Here is a 26,630-nt window from a genome sequence, read left to right on the forward strand (position 1 = left end):
GAGAATTTTTTCTTTATCCATTCTTCTTCTTAGTACGCCGTCTCCTAACGAAGGTTGGCGATCCCTCTGGCAATCAAAACTCTAGATGTAGCTGCCCTAAAAATGTCGGTGGAGGTGCAACCAAACCATCTTCTCAAATCCTTCAGCCAAGAATTTTGTCTTCTCCCCACCGATCTTCTGCCCTGTATTTTTCCTTCTATCATCAACCTAAGAAGCTCATATTTCTCACCCCTCATCACATGTCCTATGTATCTGGTCTTTCTTTCTTTCTTTGTTTTTTCTTCATAATTTACGTCATATATTTTCGTTAAAGTTTTAGAATAATACACAATAATGTAGATATTTACTTATTTGATTAAATATTATTATTTATATAAAAATAAAGCAAATTCCAAAACAAAATTTTTATATTCATATAGTAAATAGGTACCTATATCTAAAAAAATTCATATATTTCTACTTAATTTTTCGAAAAACTGAAAATGTAAAGTATTTTTTCGGATAATTGACTAGAAAATTATAATCGATAATCACAATTATGTAAGTACGTTATTGGTTCAAAATCTCACTTTTCTTCATTTTAATTCGGCAAATGAATCCACTAATTCCGAGTAATCTAAGGTACATGTCACTTCCCTTTCGATGACAAGGATTGACATATTTGATAATCGCTCTTGTCCCAAGGAGGAACGAAGATACGACTTTATGAGTTTTAGTTTGCTAAAAGAACGTTCACAAGTAGCAGTTGTCACTAGCAAACTCAGAAATATTCTCAAAGCCGTTTGTAGATTCGGATAAATATTCTCAAGAGTCAGATCATATATACCATTCAATATTTGTAATGGCCCAATTTCGATAAAGTTGTCTATAATTAGGTTACTTTGAAATTTAAAACTTTCAATTTCCATTGAAAATTCATGTGCATTCAAATCAGAAGGATATTTTGTTGGAAGATCTGCAGCACTTTTCTTCAAATCGTCAATAGTCATAGATTGAATAACACTTCCATTCAAAAAACTGAAGTTGTCGGCCACTTCCTTCAAAACAACAGATCTTTTTCCCATTTCCATTATTGTTTTATCAAGCACTTGTAATAGTCCAATTCTGAGTTTTGCATTTGCATCAAAAAGATAAGCTTCATCACTAGCTAGTTTTCCTGACATTTTTGGTTCAATATGCACGTAACGTATTATATGAACCATCTGCTCTCGATGAGCCACATCTGTGGTACAGTCATTCAATATTGAGAAATATTTCGCGTCCTTTATATCTTGAATAATATGTCTTCGTACTTTAGTAGCTGCTAAACCAATCAGCTCATTTTGTATTCCAGAAGAAAAATAGGAGAGTTTGCCTTTATTGTGGGTCTTAATAACATTATCATAGTAACTTACCAGTTCAATTGTGTTAAGAAGTCTACCACAATTTGGATGTCCGATTATTTCAGATGTTATACAATGTAAAATTTCATCAATGATCACTTTTTAAATATGCCTCCACTTATTTTTCTCGTTTTCTATTGCCCACCCATTTTCAATCTCTTTTCAAAAGCTTTCAACTTTATGTAGTTTTCTCTATGACTGATAGAATTTTCGTGACGAGGTAACGTAGGATTTAAATGTTTCCAATCAATGGTCCAAATGTTGTTGGTATCATTAAAAAGTTTAAATGGGAAACAAAATAGTGAGTCCAAATCCTTACAATAAATGAGCCAATTTCTAAAAATTCTTTCTCCATTTTTCTTGATGTTTGTGAACCAATGTTTTTCAAATCGCCTGTTGTTCGTCAACGGATAACATCCGATGTAATCACAACAAATAGGACCATGTTCAACAGACATCGTAATAGTATTATTACATATTTATATTCCACGTTGTTGGATTGTTGAAATCAATCTCTGTTAGTTTGGAGTTCATGATTTTGTCGATTTTCTTCGTTTTTTGTGATTTTGACTAGATTCAAGTTTTATATATTTTTTTTGTTCACTTTCGCTATCTGTAGAACTTGAATCAGTAATATCAGAATTTTTAAGACTGACAGTTTTACTCACTTCAGTAGTACACGGTTTTTGTGGTAATAAAAACTTTGATATGTCACTTGTGTTGGCTTTTAAGGCAGCAGGTTTTTGAGCACTTAGTGCTTTATTCTGCGCTCCTGATAATTTTTTTGGTGGCATGTCTGCAAAAAAACAATCGTAAACATAGCATAAGAATAATATTTGGATGGAAGATTGATAATCAAAATCCTTTGTTTCATTTTTTTCATACGAATTTTTTCGTAAGGAAATTATAATTTCTGATTAAATAAATAATTGAATACTAAATCATTCCATATCTAATATTAGTTTTCTGTTTTATTTGAATTGGTCTATCTCAAAATGTAAACTACGAAAGGAACAGGGAACACGAACCATAATGCCAATTTTGCAAGCCCAGGATATTTTTGATTTATATTTAAAAAAATTTTTTTTTTCATGTATAATTTTTTCTTAACTTACCTGAAATACCACAATTTCTTTGGATAGAATTTAAAATATACAGGAACCCCCCGTGAATCCCTGCTTGTTCCACAGGTTGGTAGTCGTCGAATTTGTTAGTCATCATATTGGTGAATATTTCCATATTTCTATTGAAACACCTATTTCAACTTTCTCAATATAATCCACAATAGCAACGATAAAATCGAAGTCTGGAACTGAAGCAAATATTTATGTGTATCTTTGTTGTGTTGTGCACAAGCATTTGAAAGCTACGGACGTTAAATCATCGCTTTTCGTAAATTTTCTTTAAGAAACCTTTTGACTTCAGCATGCAAGTTGGTTGACTTTGGAGTGCAAGCTGTGTTCGGTCCATCAGATCCAGTTTTGGGTGCCCATATTCACGCCATATGCGATGCCTTGGATATCCCACATCTGGAAGCCAGACCAGACTTGGAATCTGAATTCAGAGAATTCGCAATCAATTTGTATCCCGCTCAACATTTGCTCAATGCTGCGTTCCAAGACGTGATGGAGTTTCTGAATTGGACACGAGTGGCCATTGTATACGAAGGAGATTATGGTAAGATGAACCTCTTCTCAGATATTTCCATATTCTGAAAAAATTCAAGATCAGCATATCTTCAATTAATTCGTAGATTTCAAATTTTCAGAAGATTTTAAGCATCGTAAAAGATTGAAGGCTGAAGAGAAATAAGTCTAATATCTGGAGAACGTAACGAAAAAGATTTTTGAAGCTATAAAATGTTATAACTGTGGTATATTTCACTTTCAATTCACCAAAAAATAATTCATTTTGTTGAGCTTGTCGCCTGAACAGATCGCTCTATTGAAGAAGAATATCAAATAAAAATCATCTCATATTATTGAACTGCATAACTGACGGAATTGAGGAATACGAAAGAAGATAGTGAAAATACTGATTTGAAGTTAGGAGTTTTTGAGTGCTCGATCTTTCGCGCATCCATTGCAACTATAAATACAATTGTACAGGCTGAGTCTTCATCTTGTACATATATTTCAACCGAAGATTCCTGAGGCCAAAAGAAACAATTTTTCATTTAGAATTTTTTTCCGATTCGATTTCTTTTTTCTCAATTAGTAGTTCTCAATATAGGGCATTCTGGAGTTGACCGGACTTTGATTAAATTTTATGTTCGGAATAGATCCATCACATTCATAAACACACATATTATAAAAAAATTATGAAAATCATTTCCTACGATTCTATTTCATTTTCGAGATTCAACTAAAAATTACATACATCTTATGGATTTTCAATAGCATGTATCTTCTCAACCGAGCCGAATCGGAAAAAATGGCAAAGGAAACAAGTGTTTTCTTTGACCGTAGGAAACTTCTATCGAAATGTACCAGTCACCCTGTATACAGTTCTTTTGTCTCCAAGGGTTAAGATGGCAAACAATATATGACGCATCAATATAGGAGGAATCAGAAGTTCTTTAGTTCACGTCAGCATTTCTCTAATTTTTATACTCATGAGTGTTGTTTTATGAAAGTAGATCTGGAGATTCAAAAGCCACCGTCAGTGTACCATTCTTCGTTTGCTTTATTGATTTCATACTGTAACGGAAAAATAAATAAAATGTATCCCATGTATGGTGGCATTGAAGTAATTCTCAGGGATGAGGACAATTAATTTCTTCACATTTTTTTAAAAATAATTCACGAAAAATTGTTTGATTATTGTTTGAGATATACCGTTCAATGTGACCACCCAGCTGTTTGAATTTCTGAAGGTAAGAATTTCATGTAGGTATACTGAAAAATGGTGGGCGAAGATGAAGTAGGTGCAGGCAACTTCGTTGAAAATAATGCAGAAATAATATAGGTATAGGTGAATGCATCTAATATAAAAAAAGTATGGAACCGATTTAGGGTAATGGAACAAGCTCTTAATCGAAAATGATGCAGCGTCATAATATATGTGGAAGATAATTCCAGAAAGGCGCAATATCCCAAGATGAGATAAAACATCAATAGACTGAGTATTTCCCTTACGATTGAATTCTCAGCATTAGAATATGAAATACCCTGAAACGAAGAACATCATTATATGCATAAACATACCAAATCCACCACCATATGGAAACTGAAAAATTTTCTCTAGAAACCTCTTCAAGTAATTCTTCAGTTCCTGAATACAAAACTGCGGATTTCATTCTAGTAGGAACTTCCAAAAATAACATAATTTCCTAAAATAAGTACAGACAACATATTCACTAATATCAATGAGAGACAACCTCCTGTAATAAAACTCTCCTATGCGACCATGGGCTATAAAAAATATAGGAACATTAATTCAAAGGGGATAATTATTCAACTCAATATCAGTTAAACAAATTTTACCATATTCCACAAAGACAGTAGAAACATGCTACCAGAATATACATATAACCCTGGATGACGTTGTTGTAAAGACATTTTTAGGAATCTGAACGCCGAAACAGAAAACTTATCTATCATTTTACAAGTCTGTTAAATCTGAGTTGGATCAAAGTTTGGCTGCGGTAGAGTCAAATCTCCGTAGAAGGTATATATCTGGGGTTCCATCAGTGGTGGAGTCGCGCTCAGAAAATAACTTGCCCAACCGGTTTATTTCTGCTGATCTGTCCCATGAACTATTAGAGGTTACTATTTCTTATCAGAATTGTAGAGTTCCAACACTAAGTTATTACCATTTTTCAGATCAGCATGTGAATATATGTGTGATATAGTCTGTATAACTGTGACACGGCTCAGTGATTCGGTTGTTGATGGTGAACTGTTTCGTCTAGAATAAAAAGTAATAAGATGTGATAGACAGTTTGGTAGGGTTAATAGATCTCGTGGCGGTGGAGTTCTGGTGGCAGCTTCTAGCAGTACATCTTTCAGCATTATTGATGCAGCATTTTTGATCAATCGTGTTCCGTTGGTAGATGTCGGTTTGTATCGTTTTACTGGGCCCTGTCCTTTTATTGAGTGTAGTTTATGTTCCGCCTGATAATACTGTTTTTTAGCTGGAGACTTTAACAACTGCATTGGAGTAAAATTTTTCTGGGGGACTGTGTTCCTTGTTGGTGACTTCAGTTGAACGTCTTTATGACGATCCCAAACAAATTGTAGATTTATTTGGAGCTCATGTTTCTAACGTGAATAAACTGACTGCTCCTAGTGTTCATGATTCTGATGATTCGACAAACCTTCCACCAGTTTTACTTGGTTTTACTGCTAACTTTGTGAGGTTGATTCGTTTTTATTTAAAGGGAGATCTAATTATGTTAAGATGTATCTGTCTGCTCTCAGAAATGTCTACTTTTCACTTGTTCTCAGTAGTTTGGAGTCCGCTAACATAATTTGGTTCCCAATTTATGGAACGCATCTTATTCACATTGAGCGAATTCAGAGGAAGTTCCTGAAATACGTCGTATATAAGGAAACTGGCTTATAGCCGGAGTATGGTGTTGATGGTTGTCTTGATAATGTATGATGGACTATATGTTAGATAGTTATTTGGGCTGTTTCCATCATCTGTGCGGTTGGATGTTTCCGACGTTTCGGCAAGCATTCGCCTGCCGTCCTCAGGGTGGTGGTCCTGAGAAGGACCGATTGGGTGGTTCTGAGAAGAACCGTTTGCCAAACTTGGTCTGTCTGGACTTGTAAGCACCATACTTTTTTTTTCGATTTCGTATGAGGGTATCGGGGTTTGAACCTTAGTCGTATCGGTTGCAATCCTTCAACTCTCACCACTAGTCTACAGAAGCAGGTAGTAATCTATACGCATTAAGCTTAATATAAGTTACACCTGTATGCGCAGTTGGGATGCGCAGTAGTGGAATATTCGGGTTGCGCAGATGGTGTGCGCAGTTATCCGTCCGAATTCTGATTCATTTTTTAATTTGGTGGTGTCGAGATGCTTCCGACCTGGACCGAGTTCAATTTCCTCAGATCAGATCTTATGATTGGTGCCCAGACTTCCTTGATCTCCAGAGAAGGCATACTTATGGGATTCGGAGTGATGGCCATGAAGGCTGCTTCTTTGAGTTTCCTTCCGTTTATGGTGTTGATTTTTGGGGCATAATGGAGAAGCTGAAATTTTCAACCTTAATTGAGCGGCAGGTTCAGCAGTGCGCGAAATTCGCCCAAAAACTTTCAAGTGAAGGGATTCACTGCCCATTTCTACTCTCGGGTAAACATTCAGGTCCCGAGGATGGCAGTCAGAGGTTAGAAAATATTCAGTCTAACCACGCCTCGGACCAATATTCTCCAGAGGTCAGTAGTGTATCGGCTTTGTGATTATGCTGAAATAGTTGATATTAGTTTATTCATAGTTGTGTACTTTGGGTTTTGTCCATCTTTAAATCTATCATTATTCTGGAGTACTAGCCATTTCATTTTGTTTTTTAGGGAATTTTCAAGTATTTTCTTTGAGTAAATGTAATTTGTTACTTCGGTACTGAAAACTTTTTTGCTGGGTAATTATTATTATATGTTTCGAATAATCCAAAATTCTGGGATAGAATTTTATCGGAGGTATCGTGTGCCTTTCGATCTGCTTAACATGACGTTATTAGCGCCACTACAAATTTGGTAATTTTCCGCAGGGACATTAATCTAAATGACATTGACGAGGAAGTAGTCCCCTTTAAATGGTTTTGATCTGCTACGTCGTGTTTCTCCTCTGAGAACTCTATTTCTTGATGTGAGAAATAGGTTGACAGAATCATACGATAGGTCATAAAATCGTTATAACCTACGACATCGAAATGAGAGATTCACGTTTGGAAAGAGAGTCTGAAAGAAAAATTACGTGCTCTCTGACAAGGCGAATGGTTTAAGCGCTAAGCTAGCCCAGAAATTTGTGGGTCCGTTCGGGATCTCCAAGGTAGTTTCGCCATAGACCTACGAGTTGGTCGACGAATGTGGTGTGTGTGTCTTTGGGTATATGGCATGCTAAGGACCTATAGCTCATCCTCCGGATGAAAAAGATCATAAGGGATGATTGAGATTTTTCAAATTTTTGCATATACAGGGTGTATCACGGTCGAAGGTACGCTAGACATTTACGGAGAACGGAAAGCAAGAATTCATTGAAAATTTCGTTTCTTAGACAAGAAAAACTACTCTATCGATCTGAAATATTTTCAATGCTGCGGTGTTGCCGCTTTTGTAAAAAAGTAGTGGGTACTTTGTCATTTCAAAAGATATACCCTGTATATTATTGCATTTTTGAATTCATTGTAGTAACATGATCATTTTGATATCACTTTCTCATACTCATCTTCAGCGGTAAATAAATGCTTTCCCCTTTTTTTGTGCAAAACATAGCTTTGATTGAACATCCATAACTTCTGTGTACAAAACACAAATGAAAGCATCCAGGAGTTCGAGGTCGATATAGCACGTTTGGTAAGATTGGCTTATCCTACAGCACCGGATAGCTTTCTGGAACAACTTGCAGTTCAGACCTTCATAGATGGATTAAGAGACACCGATATCCAACAAACGCTCCGCTTGGCTCGACCTAGAACTTTGGACGACGCTCTGGCCCATGCACTGGAGTTTGAAGCAGCAAAACAGGCCTCGCGAAAAAATTACTGCAAGATCCGACGAACCGTGGAAGAGCCAGAGACAACAGAAAGTATCGAGGAAGTGGTTCGCCGAATGTTTGAGGAACTTCGGTCCAAAGAACGACGCCCCAATGGACCTAGGTGCTGGAATTGTGGTGAGTTAGGACATATTCGCCGACGATGTCAAAAGCCATTCAAAGAAGTCAAATCCGATAAGGAAAACTGAAATGGGTTGGTAAAAAGGGGCATAAACCGACCCATTACAACAATGCCCCAGAAGTAACGATCCAAGCTGTCATGGAGTCCTCCAGTATTTACGTAGACGGCAAAATCAGCGAACGTCCAGTAAAATTGCTAATAGATACAGGTGCAACTAGGACAATTGTGAGGCCTGAAAGGAGTTGGGAAGACCTTACCTGTGACAGTCAGGTTACGAACAGCAACAGGTGAAGTAATTCCAACACACGGAATGAAGAAAATAATAATGGAAATCGGAGGAATGTCATTTGGACATCAAGTGCTAGTGGCAGATATTACAGAAGAAATGATCTTGGGAATGGATGTAATAAAGAAATATGGTTTCCAGATAGATATGGCGAATGATGTCATAAGAATCGGAAAAGTAGAGATTCCATTCCGCACGTGTGAAGAAGCCACGATTCAGGTCCTTTCAACCCAAGACATTACCTTACCTGCCCAAGCAGAGAGTATAGTGAAGGGATATCTGAATGGAGACCTCCGAAATGGTTGTATTCGCCTCATCGAAGCTGACTGTGAAAATAGCCTCGGGAAAGGACTTCTGGTAGGAAAAATTCTAGTGAAATCAAGTAATGAATTACCTGTAAGAATACTGAACGCAAATAGTTATCCTGTGACGCTAAAAAGAAATACAGTTCTGGGTAAATGCAGCGAGGTATCTTACGTAACTAAATCTATTGGTGAAACGAAAGAAGAGGTATCAAAGGAAGCCAGGTGTCCCCAGCAACTGATGGACAAGTTGACATTTTCATGCGTGGATCTGAAATCAGAGCAGTTGGTGGAGGTGAAGGAACTGATAATCAAGTTTAGTGATGTGTTCGCCACTGACAAAGCTCAAATGGGAAGAACAAATGTTGTAAAACACCCTATCAATACAGGAAACGCGCGCCCTATACGACAACATCCAAGAAGACTTCCGCTTGTCAAACGAGAAGAAGCAGAGAAGATCATTGAAGATTTGCAACATCAAGGGTAATAGAACCATCTGATAGTCCTTGGGCTTCACCTGTGGTCTTAGTGAAGAAAAAAGATGGGAGCACCAGATTCTGTGTTGACTACCGGCAGCTGAACGAAGTCACTAAGAAGGACTGCTACCCTATACCAAGAATTGATGACACATTGGACACACTTTCTGGCTCTAAATGGTTTTCCACTTTGGACGTGAAAAGCGGATACTGGCAGGTGGAATTGGATCCCAAAGATAAAGAGAAGACAGCCTTCACTATCGGTACGGGGTTATGGCAGTTCACCGTACTGCCATTCGGACTGTGTAATGCACCTGCGACTTTTGAGCGACTAATGGAAACCATTTTAAGAGGATTATCGCGGAAAACATGTCTCGTTTATTTGGACGATATAATCATTATTGGGAAGTCATTTGATGAACATCTTAAGAACTTGAGGGACGTACTTGAAAGATTACGAACGGCCAACCTCAAATTGAGCCCTGCAAAGTGTCACATCTTCAAGAAAGAAGTGAAGTACTTGGGACATGTCGTGTCCCAAACAGGTATCAGTGCTGATCCAGATAAGATACGGGTAGTGCAGGAGTGGCCGGAACCACAAGACAAGCATCAAGTGCGAAGCTTTTTTGGACTATGCACTTATTATCGAAAGTTCATCCTAGGCTTTGCAAATATTGCTAAGCCATTGACTAGGTTGACCGAAGACGGAAAAGATTTTGTCTGGGATAAAGAATGTAGGACTGCTTTCAATTGTTTGAAACGGGCATTAACATCAGCTCCCGTTTTGAGTTATCCTCAGGCAGATGGAATGTTCATTCTGGATACAGACGCTAGTAATATGACCATAGGTGGTGTGCTTTCGCAAATTCAAGATAGCCAGGAGAAGGTCATAGGATACTTCAGCAAAGTGCTATCCAAACCTGAACGAAATTATTGTGTGACCAGGAGAGAGCTTCTCGCGGCCATTAAGTCCATGGAACATTTTTATAAATATCTGTATGGACGTAACTTCTTACTGAGGACAGACCATGCTGCCTTGAAATGGCTCCTGAAGTTCAAGAATCCGGAAGGACAGGTCGCAAGATGAATAGAGAGACTACAAGAATACGATTTCACTGTAGAACATCGTGCAGGAAAAATCCATTCGAATGCTGATGCAATGTCAAGGAGACCATGCCCTTTAGAGTGCAAGCATTGCAGCAAGATGGAGGAAAAGGTGCAGTGCTTGAGGACGACGGTAGTGGATAGCTGGGAACCAGAAAGGCTGAAGGAAGACCAAGAAACTGATCCAGAATTGAAATTTCTCATAGGATGGAAAAGAGAGGGAGAAAGACCAAGCTGGGAAAGAGTGTGCCATCTTAACCCTAAAATCAAGTCGTACTGGGCCCAGTGGGATTCCTTGGTTTTAGATGACGATCTGCTGAAAAGATCCGTAGAGAATATCGATGGTACGGAAACCAGACATCAGCTGGTAGTCCCAAGAAGCCGAGTACCAGAAATACTAAAGAAGTTACATGACGGAACTTCTGGTGGTCATTTTGGCATCAAAAAGACATTGGAAAAAGTAAGAGAACGTTTTTTCTGGATGAACTGTAAAGATGACGTAAATGAATGGTGCCGCAAGTGCCAGTTATGTGCCTCCGCAAATGGACCGAGGGGAAGACGTAGAGCACCCATGAGGAAATATAATGTAGGTAGTCCCTTAGAACGCGTGGCGATCGATATTGCGGGCCCATTCCCAGAAACTGATGAAGGAAACAAATACATATTGGTAGCGATGGATAACTTCACCAAATGGGTCGAAGCCTATGCCATCCGAAACCAAGAAGCCGCCACAGTTGCAGAAGTTCTGATCAAAGAGATGTTCAGTCGGTTTGGAGTCCCACTAGAACTACACTCCGACCAAGGACGGAACTTTGAATCCGACCTATTTAAAAATGTCTGTGAGTTATTAGGGATCCACAAGACAAGGACAACAGCTCTCCACCCACAGTCCGATGGAATGGTTGAAAGAATGAATAGGACTGTAGGAAAATATCTGACTAAAGTAGTCTCTGACCATCAAAGGGACTGGGATAAATATCTGCATCTGTTTACAATGGCTTATCGATCATCAGTACAAGAATCAACAGGAGAAACTCCAGCATGTGTAATGTTCGGTCGAGAGATACGATTGCCATGCGATCTCGAGTTTGGATGCAAACCTGGTGAGGATGTAGTTGATGAAGCCTTTGTCAACCGTCTGAAGAAAAGACTACATTATATTCATGAAAGAGTGAGAGAGAATTTACAGATAGCAAGTGATCGCATGAAGACCCGCTACGACATTAAAGCATCCGAGGGAGGTTTCAATATTGGTGATTTGGTGTGGTTGTACAACCCTCAGAGGAAACGAAGACTATCACCAAAGTTGCAAAGAGATTGGGAAGGCCCATATAAAGTGATCAAGAGGATAAACGATGTTGTGTATCGTATCCAGAGTTTCCCCAAGGGTAAAAGGAGAGTAGTCCATGTGAACCGATTGGCGAAATACGAGGCTGACTACTTTTTTCCAGACGTCAACCGAGTTAGACGAACAATAAGTGAGGAGTACGAAGACATGAGTTTTGAGACCTTCATGGCTAACTATGGTGGTACCGGCAAGGCAAGATTTGGGGTTACCATCGAAGAGCAGCGAGATCTTTTTTTAGTGCCAGGAGACTACTCACTAGCCCACTGTGTAGCACAAGATCTGCGTATGTCCAGAGGAATAGCCGTAGTCTTCAGGAAGAAGTTTGGCCGTGTGAGCGAGTTGGTCCGACAGAAACCTCAACTTGGGAAGGCGTTGAAGCTATTCGACCGTCAACGGTTCCTGTTCTATCTAATAACTAAAGAACTCTCCCACGAAAAACCGAGCTATCAAGAATTATGGAGAACTTTGTTGAGTTTAAGGGAAGAGATAATGAAGCACAATGTAAAGAAATTGGCCGTTCCAAAGTTGGGTTGTGGTTTGGATCAACTCAATTGGAGAATTGTTCGTAATATGCTTGAATTCATTTTTCAGGGAACCGGGCTGCAAATTCTGGTATGCACCTTAAATAAAATCACTAATCCTGAGAAGACTGTTGGGTGCTATTTCCATCATAAAGGAAACTGCAGAAATGGAGAATCCTGCCGATTTAGTCACCGTACCGAACATGTTCAGGGACTGAACAGCCTAGGAAGGAGGCAGTGTAACGAGATCGCAAGCCCTACGCCACTGCATTCTTCTGGAACAGACCCGAAGCGTCCAGGCAAAGCTAGAACGATCGAGTGTCTTCTAGAGAGAGATGCCGGTAGTATTTAAACCAATGCTAATGCAGAGGAGGACACAGTCGACGGATTGACTCTCCAGTGCCGTACACTCCAGTAGAGATAAATAGTGAAAATAAATTAATGTAGTTGAAGTGAATCATATGTGAATAGTCAAGTCTATTTGTGTAAATCAATAAATAAATTAGTATTAGTGGGAAGTTGACTGATTTAATTAACTGAAAAACGTTACAATATTATAGACATAAAATATTACAGAATCCCGGTTGTCGAATTTTAAAAAGTTAGATATTGCTGCGAGTGAGGACACAGCATAGCAGCTGTTTGAAGTCCGTCCAGTGAAAGAAAGAGAGTGCGCATGCTATTTGTTCTTGGAAATGAAAAGGATAGCGATAGACTCGTATACAGTGTGACCAGATTTAGTAGAAATCTACTTTTTTAGTAGATTTTTCGCATTTTCATGGAGTTTTTAGTAGGAAGAAATCCTTTGGTAGATTTTAGTAGGTTTTGGTAGTTTTAAAAAATATAACCGAGGCGATTGGGAATATGGAAATTCGGATGTCTAGACTGTTTCTATGAATCAATTCATTGTTCATTCTCATTGAGGTTCTACGTTCTACGTGTTTCTAGAAGAACGTACCTACTTAAACATAATAAAATCATAAAACTTCTGTCGGCTGAGAATAAATACGAAGAATGATGGAATATCCGAAGGGTGCCTCATTGAAAACAGGCGGTGTGTAAACTTCCTTTGAAAATATACCATTATCTCACATTTGGTATTCTATTCAGTGGAAAAAAATATGTCTAACTGGAATTTCATCGACAAATTCGGGTGGCTGCATATTTCAGATTTCGAATGCCAAATGCAAGAGAATATTTTCAGCTATTAACCGCATCAAACCAAAAAATAGAAACAGATTTCTAAATAAAATTATAGCATTATTATAACATGCTAAAGAAGGACTTAAAGAGATAGGTGATTGTTGTCGTTTTCAACCTACAAAAAATATGCTCGATTCGATGGATAGTGAAAATTTATGTATGGATGTTAAAGACGATGAGTTGACTGCAGATTGATACTGATTTTTCAATATTTTTTCTCTTATTCAACTGTAGTAATTCATTTCTTTATTTAATGTTATTTTCATCTGAAAGATTTTAGTTTTTATTTCTATTTATATCCTTCTGTTTATTTAAATACCTACATATATAAATTTGTTTTTTTATATTTGCTATTTTGATCCTATTTGTTTTTGTTCGGTTTTTTTTCTCCTTGTTTTTTGTCGTTCAAATTTTGAAATAAAATCTTGTTTTATTTTTGCATGAGATATCGCATTTGAATGAAAAATTATTCTGCCAAAGAAGACAGTGAGCACTTCTCAGAAAAAATAAAAGGCTTCGACTCCACCTCCATACCACCATGCTGGATATCATAAATTCAAAAAATTTCACGAACTATTTTTGTAAATTCCATGTGGCTTAATGCAACGGATCCAATATGCGTGAAACTTCAGCCTGAGAACTGCGGTTGGTTCTTAGATGAATATTTTAAACCAGTAGGATTCATTGGGGATCATATACCTTTGAAGATAGAAGACATTGTCGAAAGAACTGAAACGGAGAGTTATGATGACGAAGAAGATTCAGAAGTTGGAGATCATAGTTATATGTCCGATGACTCGGAACCTGAATAATTTCAAAAAATTTTTGTATTTAAAATTTTTCATGAAAAACAGAAGTATTTTTTTAATTGTTGTTTTTCATTTTGTCGTCTTATAATAAAGATGAAATTTGCAAGATTAGTATTATATATGTATTACTATAACCTTCTTTTTTAGTAAAGATTCTTTAGAGTCACATAAAAAATATACACAGATAAATAATTAATTGACTATTCCTCTATTTCAAAAATTATCTACTCCAAAATGAGCACGCATACACGAGTCTATCGCTATCCTTTTCATTCAGTGTCACATAAAAAATATACACACATAAATAATTAATTGATTAAAAAAAAATTAAATAACTATTCATCTATTTTGATAATTATCTGCTCCAAAATGATGCACGCATATACGAGTCTATCGCTATCCTTTTCATTTCCAAGAACAAATAGCATGCGCACTCTCTTTCTTTCACTGGACGGACTTCAAACAGCTGCTATGCTGTGTCCTCACTCGCAGCAATGTTTAACTTTTTGAAATTCGACAACCGGGATTCTGGACTGATTTTTCGCAGGCAACCCTACACCACCGTGTTCATAATAAAATAATTCTTAATCATATTGATTTTGATTAAATAGTCAGACCGTTGCAAAATGCTAGTATAGATTGACCTGTTTATACCTGGCAACCGAGAGTTGTGACCGGAAAAAAATAGGCAACCTAACGTTTGCACATTCTATGGGCTTCATACTTTCGATAATTAAACCTACTCTGGACTAAAATTTGTTAGGCAACCCATATGTGATATATTCATTGACATGTTAAATTAAATATAAAATACGTTTTATCGAATAAGCATCTCGGTGAAGGTCGTTCTATATCGGGATCCTATACTATATGGTTAATATAACCAGAGACTTGAACATTAACTTCAAAATTTTGTCAGGTACTTTATCTAGGAAGTTGTAAGTGCTGAAAGAGCTTGAAAAAACGAGTAAGTATAATTCATCAATGTGAGCTTGTTATTGATGAAGTCATTATTATTCTGCAAAGGAAATCATGGATTCAAAAACGCCCCCAAGCTTAAAAGATTATGGGGAACTGCGCGTCACACACACATTTTTATGAGTCTTCACGTTTTTCCATTCACATAAAGTGGAATGAAAGGCGTAATTAACGGAAAAACAGTCTTTCGACGAGAATGGCTACATGGAGCAAATGAACTGAAAAGGGAAGTAGCTGTTCTCTGTTCACGGTGAGAGAAAAGATGCTTGCGGATATTTACGTGAATTCGAATGGATCTTTCATCATCCAATTCAAGTCCGGGGTTTACACTCGACTATACGAATTTCCCTTGAACGCTGAAGTATTGTTTCCCTTTCCGTTCTCTTTCTGAAGACGAATGAAAATCGAGATAGTTGTCGGCATGATGTAATTTATCAGCTTTGTCAGGGATATTAAAACTGAGATGTTTCATTTGCAGAATTAATGAATTTATGCAGCATAGTCATTACAGGGTGAACTGTAATATAAGACTTTGTCTAAAGATGGAAATGAATAGTTAAATGAGAATTAAAGCTGTTACTATTCAACTCATTTTATGAAGATAATAGGGGGCAAGTTATGATCTTATTGGCTACATGATCAAGGAATAGATAATGGGAAAAAAATTAGAACATGTGTAGTAGAGCGCGATAATCGTGATCTCCGTAACTCTGCTCTGATTTTGATTTCATGTATGAAAATGTTGTGAGAAAATACACTAGGGGAATTAATTAAAGGATCAAAATAAAATTCGAAATTTGAAGCGGTTTTTCAAATGGATGTATTTTCGATAACAATGGTCGTATCTCAATTTGAAAAAAAAGCTTTTTGAAGCTTGACGTTTATAGTTTAGAGATCTCATGATGACAGAATTTTTCAAACAACGTGTACCGCTCAATCCTAATGAATACAGTATCTAAAATTTCTGCGAAATTTATTCAGTTTTTATTTTTGGCCCACAGCCTTGGAAATTTTTTTTTCAACTTAATCACTATATGGATGAGATAACTTATACATTCAGCTTCAATATTCTTTTTTCAAAATTTCGATACGAGCATTTCTCTCTGAAATATCGAACTTTGAATTAAAAAGGACCTTTTTGTTTTTAACCATCAATATCTCACCAATCAATGTATGCAGAGAAAATTTAGGTGATGTTTTGAAATCTTGAATGAATTCTCTACAAGATGTAGGTATTCTCGGAAAAAAATTTCTGCGATCTCTACATTACTTGAAAAACTGATAAAAACAGGGCTTTTGGAGGCTTTTTGGATAATCAAGCGCTGAATTGAAAATATGAAAAAAACCAGTTCAATATCACCACAAAATTCCCAGAGAATTTCTATTCAATCTATGGAGCGGTTTTTTTGTTTCATTCGATTCGAATTTTCAAGAAATTTAAGGACCACGCATTCTAACCATGTTAGGAAATCAAAAAAAAATCACATTTAGCAAATTCCTTTCGAGGATAAACTGCCTTTATTTAGCTTTATTTATCATAGTCGATGAAATTATAAAAATATTCTGTAGACAGAAAGGTTGTGCATCTGATAACCTTTCTGAATCATCAGCCTAACATCACGAGGCCTATTTGAAATCTGAAAATTCGGAATATGACATTGTTCATAATGCCCTTTTCAGCTAAATTATTTGCGAAGCTCCGGCACTTTGGTTATACAAGAAATGAAAAAAAATGTTTTCGAAACAAACTTTGTTTTTCATTTAATATCGTAGATATTATCAAGATTTCCATTCTCAATTACTCCTTACAAAACTGATGGCGTTATAGTTTTCAGAATATTAAGAAAAAAACGAAAAAAGAGAGAATTTCGTAAGTCACTATTACGTCAATTATTTTTGCTGTGAATATCATAAGCCTATACTCAATTCACTTTCTCAAACAAAAATGATGTGGGAATATCGTGCATATCTTGAACTTGAGAAATATCATCACAGGTATTTCAAATATCGTGCCAAAAATTGTGAACAAAATTTGATCATAACTTTCGATTTTCAAATTAGAACCAAATTTTTTTTATTATTGCATTGGATTCTACGGAGAAAAATAAGGGTAGTGTCCAAACATGATTATCCTCCCAAATTCAATAATTCAAGATTCATTCGAGATTTTATGAATTTATATGTAAGTAGGGTCAATTTCATTAAATCTGTTTCTAGAGTACATTTCAAAGCAGTATTCTATGATCATAGAAATTAAAATTAATGCAATTTGTGTGTATTCATTATTGAAGCTAGTAGATTATAATTTCACAAAATGAATCCCTATTATTCAAATAATGAAATTCTGGATCTATTCCATATCCACGGTGAATGCAACACAATTGTTTCGAGAACTTGTGGAGCATTCAATCAGAAATATCCACATTTATCACCAATCAACCAGAGGATATTTCGGAAGTATAAAATGTTTTCTACAGCATTTTTATATGTATATCATATTTATCAACTTTGGCACATAGGAGTGCTGCATGATTCTATCTCATATACGGTACAGATTTTATAATAATAATAATTTATTCCTCCTTTGAGACATCATACAATGTATAGGAATAGTCAACAAGAAAAAAAGAAATAACAACATATTGAAAATATGAAGAGAACAATGTTGGCAAAAGTTAGTAATAAAAAAGTCTTAAATGATAGAATTAGTAAAGAACTATTGAATATTATGAAAGCAATTGTCAAGCAACATTGATTTTACTTCTTTCTTAAATTGTTTTTCACCCAGTCTCTTAAAATGTTTAGGCAAGTGATTATATAATTTAATTCCTGTGAAAGTAGGTGACGACTCATACTTTTTAGTGTTATGCTTGGGAATACATAAAATATCCTCATGCCTAGTATTGTAGCTATAAAAATCTGTACATGTTTTAAGTTTTTTTAAATTTTGGTGAACATAAATTAGACAATTGAACATGTATATAGAAGGAAATGATAATATTTTATTTTCCTTGTATATAGGGCGACATGAGTCTCGAGGACTCAGGTTGAAAATGAGACGAAGTACTCTCTTCTGTGCAACAAATACACGCCCAGCATATGGAGATGAACCCCACAGAACCACGTTATAGCAAAGGTGACTATATACACTACTAAAATAGACCCCAACGAGAGAATCTAATGATAGTGAACTCTTGAGGCGAGAAATAGCAAAGTAGGATTTACTTATTTTGTTACATAAGTGATCAATGTGGAAGGACCATCTCAACCCACTGTCCACACGTACTCCCAGAAAACTGACACACTCTGATGACCTGAGGCTGAAGTCTGAAAGGTCTACAGTGAAATCAAGACCGTCCCTTATCTGAAATTTGATGATTTTGGTTTTATCCAAATTTACAATCAAAGAGTTCCCTCGGCACCAGACAATAAATCGTTTGATAAGAGATTCACAAATCTTTATCAGTTCTTCAAGATTACGAGCCTTAATTGCCAAGGAGGTATCATCAGCAAAGATAATTATAATGCAAGCCACAATATGATGAGGAAGCTCGTTGATGAATAGGAGAAAAAGAAGTGGCCCCAAGACTGAACCTTGGGGGATACCTAATTTTGGATAGTATCTTCGGGAATAGGAGCCACCCTGCTTAACCACCATAGACCGGTTTGAAAGAAAACTGCGAATCCAATCGAGGAATACTCCTCGGAAACCCATTTGATACATTTTCTCAATAAGAAACTCTGGTTGAATGCAATCAAATGCACGAGTTAAATCGAAAAATATTCCGGCAACCTAATATCCATCATCTAATGAGCAATAAACGAATTCAAGAAATTCACAGCAGGCACTCTGAGTGGATCTGCCAGTTCTAAAGCCATGCTGACAACTTGTCAGGATGGAAAATCTAGAAAGATAATCATACATTCTACGGCAGACTATCCTCTCCATTACTTTCGATAGCTGACTTAGTAAAGATATTGGGCGATAATTTTCCAAGTCATTAATACTACCCTTTTTATGAACTGGTTTTACTACTGCTTGCTTTAAAACTGCTGGAAATTTACCCAAGGAAACGGAGAAATTAATTAAATCAGAAAAATGCTCCGCAATAAGGGGAGAAATGTATTTGAGCACTTTAGAAGAAACATTATCGGGCCCAGACTCACCGCAATTTTTCAAACCTGAGATCACAGATTTGATCTCTTCAGGAACAACAGGAAAAAAGTAAAAATTCGAGTTAACCAATTTTTGGTTGGTGCATGAGTTCGAAATTAAATTTCCGTATTCACCTCGTATGCGAGCTCACCCATAGTAGAAAAATAGTTCCCAAATGCGTTGGCGATCTCATTGGGATCTGAAATAGTCTGTTCATTAATAGTAAGCGTAATATCATTGACACGACTTCGGTTCTTAGTACCTAATTCTATATTTACAAGGGTCCATAAAGTTTTGTTGCGATTGGTTGATTCAGAAAGAATATTATCATTATAATTTTGTTTAGAAATTTTCAATAACTGATTGTATGCTGTTTTAGCTTTCTTGTAATTTATCAAAGCATCTCGGGATTTCAAGTTCTTAAAAACCCAGTGAAGATTCCTCAAATGGTCTCTTGCTTGAAGTATTGAGGAATCTATCCACCTCGGTCGACACCGAGAAGAAGGAGGCAATGAGGCAAAATGAGGATTGTTCATTTTTTGAAAACGAACATCGCGCCACGTAACGATACCAGTGTAGAGAATTCTTGCAAAAAGTGTGCTAAGGAAGTAAAAATCAGTGTTACATGTCATAAGTGTTCAAATAAATATCACCCTAGTTGTATCCTTAAAATTCATGGAATATATGTGGACAGAGGAAATGTGATATGTTCTGATGATATAACCTCCAAAATAAGTGACTATGATAAGAAAGAACAAGACCTACAAAAGCTGAAAACTCGTCTAGCGAGTCTGAATGAAGTATGCTTCGAGAACACTATTAACCGGCAGAATATTCTGGATGAAGAAGGGCTTGAAATACAGGAATACGGCATCGACGAGACATCAAATAGGGAACCAGCGAACTCAGCAGCACTTCGAATCGAGGAGGAAACCAAGGATTTAGAAATAAAGTATCTGAAAGGCTCTATACAGGAAAAGACAGATATGGTTGCAGAATTACAAGATAAAATTAAGGTACTCAATAAATATATTTTTCTACTGGAAAAATTTGACAAGGGAACTTCCCCGGTAGCTCCATCTTTGGGAGAAACATCTAACCCTGTAAACAACTGAAGATTAACAACAAATGAAAATCATGTGGTGACATCTGAGCTGGTCACAGATAATACAATAACATATGCAGATAAGACGATGAAGAAAACTGCACGGACAAAGGAAACTGCAGCAGTGACAATTCCTGATAAGATAGATGAAGAAAACTATAAAGTGCAGAAGAAAACTATTACAAGAAGAAAACATGACACAAAGCTTAGAACTGACGTGGGTCCCTATACTTTTAAAGCAGCCGATCGCAAAGCATGGCTCCATGTAGGGAGAGTAAACAAAAACTGTTCGGAAAATGATCTGCTTGAATTCCTGAACAAGAAGCAGCCCCATAGAACTTTCGATATACAAAAAATATCAAGTGAGGACAGCCCCACCACATCATTCAGGGTGGGATTGGACTTTGATTTGTTGGAGAAACTGACTCAAGAACAGTTTTGGCCAAGGGGGATTAAAATAAAACGATTTCGCTTTTTTCGAGACCAAGGAAAATACAATAACAACCGAAGATCACAGTTTCAATATACTCAATATTAATATTAGGTCAGTGAATGGAAAAATCGAGCAGTTGCAAGAACTTTTGGTGAGGCGGAATATACATATAGCTACAATACCTGAGCATTGGGTGTGCCAACAGAATATGAGTAAATTGAGTATACCAGGATTCGAGAGCAAGGCATATTATTGCAGACGAGAAAACTATGGTGGAACACTCATATTAACTAACAACAAACTACAGGTTGAAGCTCTCCACCAAGTGTCTGAATGCTCAATTGAGTCAGTTGTTGAGATGTGTGGAGTATGGGTAAAGGAAGTGAAGGCGATCATCTTAGCCATATATAGACCACCCCAAGGAAATATAGAGGAGTTCATTTCGTGTCTGAAACAATGCTTGGAGGAGTTGATGAATGAAAACCTGCACCAGGAACATATATTTGTATTAGGGGATTTCAACATAGACATGTCCAGGAGTTGTGGTAACTCGAGAAAATTGAGGGAACTGTTTGAGGAGTTTGCTTTGGAGGGAAAATTCCTTGAACAATCCAGGATCACCAACACGTCACAGTCTCTGATTGATAACATTTTCTCGGACTGTGATGAAGTCATTGCAGAGACCTTTGAGCCACATTTGTCAGATCACAAAGGACAGCTTTTGAAGTGTAAACTAACATCACAAAGAGAGCCTGAAAAACAGAAAGAAAAAGTGGCAAGGAATACATGTGATAGAAATATTGGACGGCTCAAGGGCGAACTTAATGGAGTAAACTGGTTGGAGCTGACAACGGCAGAATCTGCAGAAAGAGCCTTTGACACATTCTGGGAAGTATTTATGACGGCATTCAACAGAACATGTCCTGAAAAAAAAGTCAAGAATAAGATGAGTAAAAAGAAAAATAGGGCTAACACGGGCAAAGAGGTCCTCGAACTTAGAAGAACATTGGATGCGTTGGCTACCGTATGTGAAGTGGAGAAGGATCAAGTGAGTAGAAAGGCATACAATCTGTACAAAGAAAAATATAGGGAAAAACTGACAGAGATCAACCGGAATGGAAATTTACAGAGGATAGAGAAAGCCGAGAACAAAACAAAGGAGATTTGGTCAATAATAAAGGAAGGAACTGGGTCCAAAATGAAGATATATATGGTATATCCACAAAAATTTTGAAAAAAATAATCCCCAATATTTCCCATCCACTAAGCATTGTATTATCAAGATGTATGTCGGAAGGATATTTTCCCGACCAATTGAAGAGGAGCCGAGTAATTCCGATATATAAAAGTGGTGACCCAGAAGAAAAGAAGAACTTTCGACCAATTTCTATACAACCCACCCTTGCAAAAATTCTGGAACATGCAATTAAAGACAGAATGGTAAGCTTCTTCAAAAAGCATAATATATGGAGCAAACAACAACATGGCTTCCTAGCAGGAAAATCAACTACCACAGCTCTCGCTGAAATTCTTCAAAAATAGCAAAGGCCATGGACGAGGGGAAAAAATGTAAACTGTCATCATGTGACCTCAGCAAAGCATTCGACAGTATTGACCACCAGTTGCTCCTAGAGAAGTTGAAATTTTACGGAATAAAAGGGGTGACTTTAGATTTGGTCGGGAGCTATCTGCATAATAGGTACCAGCAGGTTCAGGTTGGAGAAGAGCATTCTAACTGGGAGCTAGTTACATGTGGTGTTCCCCAAGGTTCGATTATGGGACCGATACTCTTCTTAGTGTATGTCAATGACCTGCCTGCAAATGTGAAACAAGAAGACACAGTTATGTTTGTGGATGATGCCAGCTTCCTGGATGTTGCTGATAACCAACAAAACCCGGAAGAGAAAAATATAACAACGCTGGAGGAAGCTTAACACTGGTTCAGCACGAACAAAATGAAAATGAACCCTGAAAAAACACAGACATTGTGTTTTTCGACCAAATCCTCTGAAACCACGCACCTGAAGTTCCTCGGCTTCCAACTACAATCAGATCTGAAATTTTCATATCACATAGAGGAACTGAGTGCGAGTTTTTCAAAATGTATCTTCGCCATAAGAAGGATGATGCAGATGGCTGGAAAGGAGGCGGCAAAAGTGGCGTACTTTGGTCTTTTTCAGTCAGCTATATCGTATGGTGTATTAGCCTGGGGAGACATGACTGGAAAAGGAAGGATCTTCATCAAGCAGAAGCGTGCTTTGCGTATTATATGCAATGCTAGAAATACGGACAGCTGCAGACCTTTATTTAGACAGGAGAGTATACTAACCTTGACATCTCTTTTTATACTTGCCTGTGTCAACTACGTCCACGACCATAAAGATAGTCTCCTCCAAAATGATTTCAATCATGCATACAACACCAGAAATGCAAACAGCCTCATCATTCCTCACCACAAGCTTAAAACAACGCAGCTTAGTGTCAACTACTTGGCGATAAAGATATACAATAGGTTACCTGAAGACTACAAAAAATTAAAAACAAAGAAACTCAGGAACGTACTCAAGAAGAAGCTGATGCAGAAAGCCTACTACGAACTGGACGAATATTTCACAAACCCTATATGTTAAACCGTTTGTCATAAATGTAAAAATGTCCATGGTCTTATACTATTACTGTACATAGTATCCCTTTGTCTGCGAATATTTCATTTAAATCTTTCATACCATCTAGTGTATATAGATATATTATTCAGCTTTTGCTATTTTATACTTTAATGACACCCCATGTATGTTTTGATGGGTTAAATATTGTATGCTCGTTGTAGACATTACAAATACAAATACAAATACAAATCTCAAGGGACAAGTAGCTTCAACCGAAGAAGTTAATAAATCGAAAAATATTTGAAATCTAGTGTCTATTGTGTCGAAATTATATAATACTTTAAAGTTTGTATTTGAAATCATAGAGAAAAGATTTTCCAAATTTGAGTGGAATATCAATCTGAAATTTATAAAATCCTGTTCAACTTCAAGTTTGTCATTACAAAGATAGTCGAGAATGAGAGCCCTTTATTAGTGAGCCCTTTATTAGTGATCATAAGATCACTAATAAAGGGCTCGTGAACAGACACCGAAATGCTCATCCTGTTAGCATTTGTAGCTATATAGTCAACCTTGCTAGACGAAGTTTCTGCGTTTTTATTTGTAAAGACTCTCGTAGGCTCCAAGGAATTCTCCAATAAACGAAAAGAAGTAAAAAGTTCATCAAGAAGTTCTTTCCAAGAGTCATTAACTGAAAGGAAATCAATATTCAGATCACCACACAAAAACAAAATTTCTGAAATGCAAATACAGTAATTAAGAACATATTCTAATGTCTTTAAGAATAGGGGAATATAACCTGACGGAGGTCGATAAACACTCAATACACAGTAGGTAGTTTTTTTAGTCTTGATCTTTATAGCACATAATTCACAATGCATCTCAATAGAATACTTATCAGTATTCAAGCGTTGCACCTTATATCCCGATTTAACAAAATAGCACTACCTCCATGTTCTCGACCAGGTCTAGAGTAAAATGAAGCGACCTGATAACCAGATAAAGTCATATACTCAAAACGATCCGATGTGCACCAGTGTTCCACTACACTAATACAATCGGGATCTGAAGAACTGAGGAAGAGCTCCAAGTCGTTCAATTTATTTGGAAGACTTTGTACATTTAATTGTACAATTCTCATTGAATTAATTTCTTCAGTGATGTAGTGTTCTATTGAAGATTCAGACTTACCAATATAAGTATCATCTATGTTATATTTTGATTCTTCGTTCTTCGTCTTAAAAAAAAATTATTTTTTCTAATATAGCTAATGATGAATTGAGTAGTTATTATGGGGGTAACCTTTCTCGGTCCTGTACCACCTGTAAAATGTCATCAGTCAGCTTTTATTTCTATCCTGTTCATGAAATTGAAGTATTAGACGTCATCAGAAGTTTAAAAAATAAAAAAAGTGTGGGTACAGATTTCATCTCAGTAAAGATTCTCAAGGCAGCCGGCGCTTATCTTTCTGAACCCATCGCTCACTTATTAAACTTGTCGGTCACCACTGGTATATTTCCATCTTCGTTAAAAACAGCCACTGTTATACCAGTATACAAAAAAAAGAATGACATTTGTGAAATCGCAAATTATCGACCGATTTCAATTCTGAGCGTACTATCGAAGGTGTTTGAAAGAACCGTGTTTCAAAGAATGACTAAATTTTTGGACAATTTCAAGGTGATTGGCGACTGTCAACATGGTTTACGGAAGGGCCGATCTACCGAAACGGCAGCTTTCGGGTTTGTTGAGCATGTTTATGAAAGCTTAGATAAAGGCTTATTTGTGGCGGGGATATTTTTTGATCTCTCTCGCGCATTTGATGTACTTGACTTTTCATTCATAATAAGTAAATGCTATAATCTAGGGTTTCGAGGTATTTTCCTTGATTGGTTATCAAGTTTCTTAACTGACAGAACAATGAGAGTAAGAGTGCAGAACATCTTAACTGAAGAGTATAATAACACCTCTGGCGTCCCCCAAGGATCAGTCCTAGGACCTTTTTTGTTTGTATTATTTATAAATGATTTGCCTAGTCATCTGAGAGCAGATTATATCACTCTGTTTGCTGATGACACATCAGTATCAATAACAGCATCAAGTCATGATGAGCTCGTTGTTCCTGTAAAATTTTAGTTGAAAATTTCGTATCATGGTGCCACAAGAATTAAATAATAGTAAATATAAAAAAACACAGTTTATACATTTTGGCTTGAAAAATAGCACTATAGGTAGTACGACAGTTGATTGTTGTGATGGAGTAGTCAAGTCTGGGGAGTGTGTTAGGTTTCTGGGCATTGACAACACCTTAAAATGGTTTCAACATATTGATTATGTCTGTGGTAAAATAAGCAAATCGTATTATGCTATCAGTCGCGTAAGGAGCTCTTTTCCACTCGAATCACTACTGAAATTGTACTATTGTATGGTATACAGTCACATATCTTATAATATTTTACTATGGGGTACATCGTCAGAAATGAACAGAGTATTTATACTGCAGAAGAGGGTCCTTCGGCTAATTTTTGGCATGGATCCACGTTCCTCCTGTAAACCATTTTGCATTAAAAATGGCATCTTGACCGTTCCATGTGTCTATATTTATAAGTCTCTTGTACATATCAGGGATCATTATGCATCTTTCGAAAAACTTTCTAGTTATGACAGCTATGCTACTAGAAACACTGCTATACTCTCTCTGCCTAAGCACAGAACATCCAAATTCGAAAATTCACCTACTTATAAAGGATTAAAATTGTTCAATAAATTGCCTGCATCAATCAAATTTTTAGATCGTACAAGTTTCAAAAAGAGAATAAAGTCTTTATTGCTTGGAAAATGTTTTTATAGCATAAACGAATATTTCCATGATTCTCCTCTGAATTGTTAGGCATTTGTTCTATTATTATTGTTGCTATATATTATACTGAATTGTAATTCATTTGTTTATTTTTCTTTTCTTCTTTCTCTATGATGTGACTATTCTCATACATTTTATAATGTCTTAAGAGATCAATAAATGTTATTATTATTATTATTATTAATCATTATACCTTTCGGCCAGAGCTGTGGGTCCA

At 36.6% G+C, this 26,630-nt stretch overlaps 1 protein-coding gene across 11 annotated transcripts in view; it reads left to right on the forward strand.

The window, feature by feature from the left end:
* LOC123672359 (glutamate receptor ionotropic, kainate 2-like) overlaps positions 1–26,630 on the forward strand; it is a 528,220-nt gene that overhangs the window by 78,331 nt on the left and 423,259 nt on the right. For 10 of the 11 annotated variants that reach the window (XM_045606439.1, XM_045606449.1, XM_045606450.1 and 7 more), the window contains one exon: positions 2,808–3,059. The exons of the other annotated variant lie outside the window; for it this stretch is intronic. In XM_045606439.1, coding sequence (XP_045462395.1) covers positions 2,808–3,059 — 252 coding nt within the window. The remainder of the gene's footprint in view (positions 1–2,807; positions 3,060–26,630) is intronic. 11 annotated transcript variants of the gene reach the window in all.

This window comes from Harmonia axyridis, chromosome 2, assembly GCF_914767665.1.
Source record: "Harmonia axyridis chromosome 2, icHarAxyr1.1, whole genome shotgun sequence".
NCBI classification, from domain to species: domain Eukaryota; kingdom Metazoa; phylum Arthropoda; class Insecta; order Coleoptera; family Coccinellidae; genus Harmonia; species Harmonia axyridis.